The sequence below is a fragment of the Sinocyclocheilus grahami genome, unplaced genomic scaffold (genome assembly GCF_001515645.1).
Source record: "Sinocyclocheilus grahami isolate Dianchi unplaced genomic scaffold, SAMN03320097.WGS_v1.1 scaffold540.1, whole genome shotgun sequence".
NCBI lineage: Eukaryota > Metazoa > Chordata > Actinopteri > Cypriniformes > Cyprinidae > Sinocyclocheilus > Sinocyclocheilus grahami.
Window position 1 is genome coordinate 37,182 of NW_015505719.1, and position 4,536 is coordinate 41,717.

The window sequence follows — 4,536 nt, forward strand, 5'->3', positions numbered from 1 at the left end:
ATGGAATAACAACAACAAAAGGAGTTCTTTTAGGTAAAAACTCTATACCTGCTAGAGCAGAAGATGGATTCAAGTGTGTTTATCTGTATGCTTGCGAAAGGGGTTCACATACACCAACTGCTAAACTCATATAGAGGGAATGATTAGTTATCTTGGCAGCATTTTAGATGAAGCCCATAAAATACTGCTTTCTCAAAGCCTAAGCCTTCAGCTGGATATAGTGAATGCAAGACTGCCACATGGTCATAGTTACCAAAAGCCATTTTTCTCCTGGTTTCTATTCCTCCGCTGCTCTCATCCCTCTTTCCTCCTCTTCTTTGTTTGTGCTTGACTTGTTTTCCCTGGTGTTCTTATATGATTACAGCGTGCTTGTTTACTGCAAATACGGCCCATCTCTATATTTCGAAGAAAAGTGCAGAAGTCCTCTGGATATTGTGTGTTGTCCCTTTATTTCCCTCACATCCTTCTCTTCTATTTCTTTTCTGTCACTCTCTTGTGCATGCAACGCAAGTATTCACACTTGACACCTAGGTAGGTCTCCTGATGTACGCCGTGTACCTGAGTGTGTGTGTATATGCATTTGTGTGCCAAAGCATCAGGATTCTTTTAGGGTCCTCTACATCTGCCTTTCAAATAGATTATTTATCTCTCTTTCTCTCTCTCTCTTGCCGTCACGCACATAAGCAGAGCATCTATACATATTAAACACGCATGCAGTCTACATAACCACAGATGGGTGTATTACTGAGACACAAGGGCAATCCATTTCATAGGTGAATAATTGGATCTGTCTTTGCAGAATAATTATAATCTAAATCATTCCAACTTCAAGCCTGCCACTCGAGTGCCTTGTTTGTGTGGGAATATGTGTCTGCGTGTGGGATACTATGGTAGTGTCGATACGGAGTATGTCCGTGTGCATGCGTTATTGCATGAGGGCTGGAATTTCATTTCGGCAAATTCTTGATTATGAATGGCTGGACGATGCCGCAAGGAATTACTCAGTCACCTGACTGTCCGAGCCTCATGACAGCTAGCGTGTGTGAGGAAGATAAATGGAGGATTCTGAGGACCACACCAGACCTGACAGAAAAACAGCTTCTATCCTATAGATTCTGGTCATGTTAATGGAATATTCCAGGTTCAATGCAAGATAAGCTCAGTTCACAGCATTTATGGCATAATGCTTATTACCACAAAAATAATTTTGATCTTGTCCCTCCTTTTATCTAAAAAGAGCAAAAAATCTGGGTTACAGTGAGGCACTTACAATAGAACAGAATGGGGCCAATTTGTAAATAGGTAATTCTTTCCAATAAGGTTGCATCTATTAGTTAACAACATTAGTTAACATGAACAGTGAAAAATACTTCTAAATAATTTATTAATCAATGCTAATTTCAATATTTGCTAATAAATCATTAGAATAAAAAGTTGTATCTATTAATATTATATAAATTAACTTTTAATTTTACATTTTAAATGAATTTTTAATTGCATTTTTATAAAACAACATTAACGAAGATTCATAAATACAGAACCATGTACTGCTTATTAATGTAATTGCATTAGCCAATGTAATGAGACCTTATTATAAAGTGTCGAAGATGCATAAAAAATGCTTACTAACCCTTTTGTGTTTAAGTTATACTGTAGTTTCATAACTTTATTGCCATGACAACATCAGAATTAAATAATGCTTAAAGAAAGAGTGTGCATTTATTAAATTGTAAGTTTCATTTTTAAAAGTGCCTCAATTTTGCTCATGGTTTAAAAAAATGAGGGACAAGGCTAAATTATTTTTGTGGTCGTTGGTCATCAACATTATGCCCACATTATGTATTGAATCTGAATACTGCTTTAATAAAGTGTTTTCCCTGCAAACAAAAGCTCTTGTTTTGACCGAGCTAATCAAGCATTCAGAAACCACATGTCCTTATAATGAATCTCTAACCTTTCCTAGCTCTATTTCAAGCCTAGATTTACTATTGTTATATTTGACAAATCTGCCAAACCCTTTGGGTCTTGAAGGCTGCGAACAACACAAACAGCTGTAATATTATACGCCTCTGAGCAAAGGTCTAAGTTTTTCATGAGGGCTCTGAACCAATCGCCATGAGGAGGGCAGGTTCTGCTGGTCGGGGCGGAGTTTTCTAGACTATTTAAAGTGAGGCGGTGCAAAGTGTTAGAGAATCCAGTGTACCTTGGAGGACACGTAAGGGGGAGTCGAACGCGTTTTGTTTTGGAGACCTTGCGGGATACACACAGCGCAAGCACCGATGGAGAGAAAGGACCATTAGCCATAGTCCTGGGGAAATACGCAGGTACGCGTCCGTTCGAGGTGTTGTGAACTTATTAACAAGAGCTTCGTGAGCAGCTCAACATTGACTCGCCCTTTGCCTCTTTGTGCCGCGCTCTGCGCGACTGGCTTGTTTACGCGCCCAGGTGCGCGTGGTTTATTGTGTTGTGAGGTGACTTACTACGGCTGTGTACCTAGACAGCATTTTTGGGCGCGTCAGAATAATTCCAGTCCGCCTCTCTAGCATGACACTCACATAAGCCTTTTGTATTTCAGAAGCAGTATTCCATGTCTCTTCTCTGCCCTGTTATTGATGGGAAACCAACTGGACCGGATCACCCACCTAAACTACAGCGAGCTACCCACCGGGGATCCATCGGGCATCGAGAAGGACGAGTTGCGTGTTGGCGTGGCGTATTTCTTTTCCGATGAAGAGGAAGAGCTGGACGATCGATCGCAGTCAGACAGCTTTAAAGACAACAACAGCCCGAGCAAAGACGGTCCGATTGTGCTCAACGAGATCGAGTACTCGGCGTTCTGCTGCCAGGAATGTATATACTCCAAACTGCGAGAGAACGAGGACCTGAATGTTTATTCGGTGAAAACTTTATTGACCATGTGCAAACCCGGGGATCTACTGGAGTTAGTGGCCAACGCACAACCCCCGCACTGGGCGATCTTTGAAGGGGAGGACCAGGTTATTCACCTCTACAAGGGGGAGATCCGCAAGGACAGCTTGTTTGAGATCAGCTGCGGTCGGCAGGGCAGGATAGTGAACAATCGGTACCGCTACCGACCGCTGCCAGCTGATTTGGTGATGCAGAACGCGAGCGGGCACGTGGGGCTCAGCAGCGGCGAGATTTGCTGGACGAACTCGGAAAGTTTCGCAGCCTGGTGCCGTTTCGGCAAGCGGGAGTTTAAAGCGGGCGGGGAGGCGCACTCGGTCGAGCAGCGCTACTTTCTGAAGGTGCACCTGTCCGAGAGCACCGCGCACACGCTCATGTTCCGCAGCCTGGAGGAGATGATACGCGAGAGACGGCGCGTGGACGCCAGTGGCATTCTCAAGGAGCTGTCGCTGGTGACCGGCAAGGAATGAGCGCTTGGGACTTTCTGCATGCCTTGAGCAAGGGCTGCTTCCCTTTATTTCAGGACTTTGGGAGGGTTGTGCGTATTTGTGTGAACATGTTTTGGCAAAGACAACGCCCCTTTTGGTTGTGCTGTTAGAGCCGATGGCCCCACTAAAGTCACCCTGTACGTTTAAAAAGGAAAAAGATCAAACGTAAGGTGAGCCCTCATCACAGATCGCCCATGAACCGATACAGCCCCCTCAAATTCTCACCCGAGCCCTGCTGCGGCAGATGGTGACCACGATGCGTTCATATGTCTGTGGCAAGCCGGTTTGACATTTATTACTTAACACTAACTAGCATTTTGTTTTTGTTACTTATACTCCTTATTCATCAGGTAACGGTTCTAGTATCTATTCCAGCTTGAATAGATACTAGCGTGTATCCCAGTTGTTACAATTGACATTTTAATCGCACTAGTAAGACTTCTGTTTGAACCATAAAGAAGCCATTCTGACTAGGCTAGTCATTACATATAAGTAAAAAATCAAATGTTACTAGTGAGAAGAGGAATGTTACTTGTAACAGTTGAGATCAATATCAATAGCTTCTAGTACCTAATGAAATGGTTACTAGTCGAGCTGGAGCTGAATAGTTCATATCTGAACCACAGATCCTAAATGTGTACCCTTGGAAATGTGCTTGTCATTATTAAAATTGTTTCGGTTGAATGAATAATTAGAGTGTAGTGAAATAAAGACACTAGTCGCTATTGGACTACTCTATGTAAAAAAAAAAAAAAAAAAAGTACTGTTAAAGTAATAAAGGTAAATCAGCTTGCCACATGTCTCCTATTTGACTGAACTCCAGAGCTTTAATATTAAACGTGGAGCTCCGTTATTGCGCATCTGTCCAGCTGCATTAGTTCATCTAAACCCCTACAGGCGACAACACACGAGCCTTTGTTTTCATTCTGTTATTAACAAACGCAGCGAACATTCTTCTGTTTTTGGAGTCCATATTTTTGTATTTCAGTTAGTACGTTAAAAAAACTGTTTTTATTTAAATAAACGTAGATTACCGTATGAAAATTGCTTTGGTCTCTAGCTCTTTTTCATACTGTTTTGCCTGCGTACAAATGCCATAAGCGAGCACGTGCTGGCTGAGGTG

At 42.4% G+C, this 4,536-nt stretch overlaps 1 protein-coding gene across 1 annotated transcript; it reads left to right on the forward strand.

Annotated features, from left to right (window-relative positions):
* Positions 1–2,193: 2,193 nt before the first annotated feature.
* Positions 2,194–4,181, forward strand: LOC107555617 (protein FAM84A-like). Its single transcript, XM_016238472.1, has 2 exons — positions 2,194–2,324; positions 2,576–4,181. The coding sequence occupies exon 2, from the start codon at positions 2,613–2,615 to the stop codon at positions 3,393–3,395; it is 783 nt and encodes a 260-aa protein (XP_016093958.1). The 5' UTR covers positions 2,194–2,324; positions 2,576–2,612; the 3' UTR covers positions 3,396–4,181.
* The last annotated feature ends 355 nt before the right edge of the window (positions 4,182–4,536 follow it).

Excerpts from the sequence above, each read along its gene's own strand:
- LOC107555617 (XM_016238472.1), top strand. The coding sequence starts at position 2,613 with ATGGGAAACCAACTGGACCGGATCACCCACCTAAACTACAGCGAGCTA.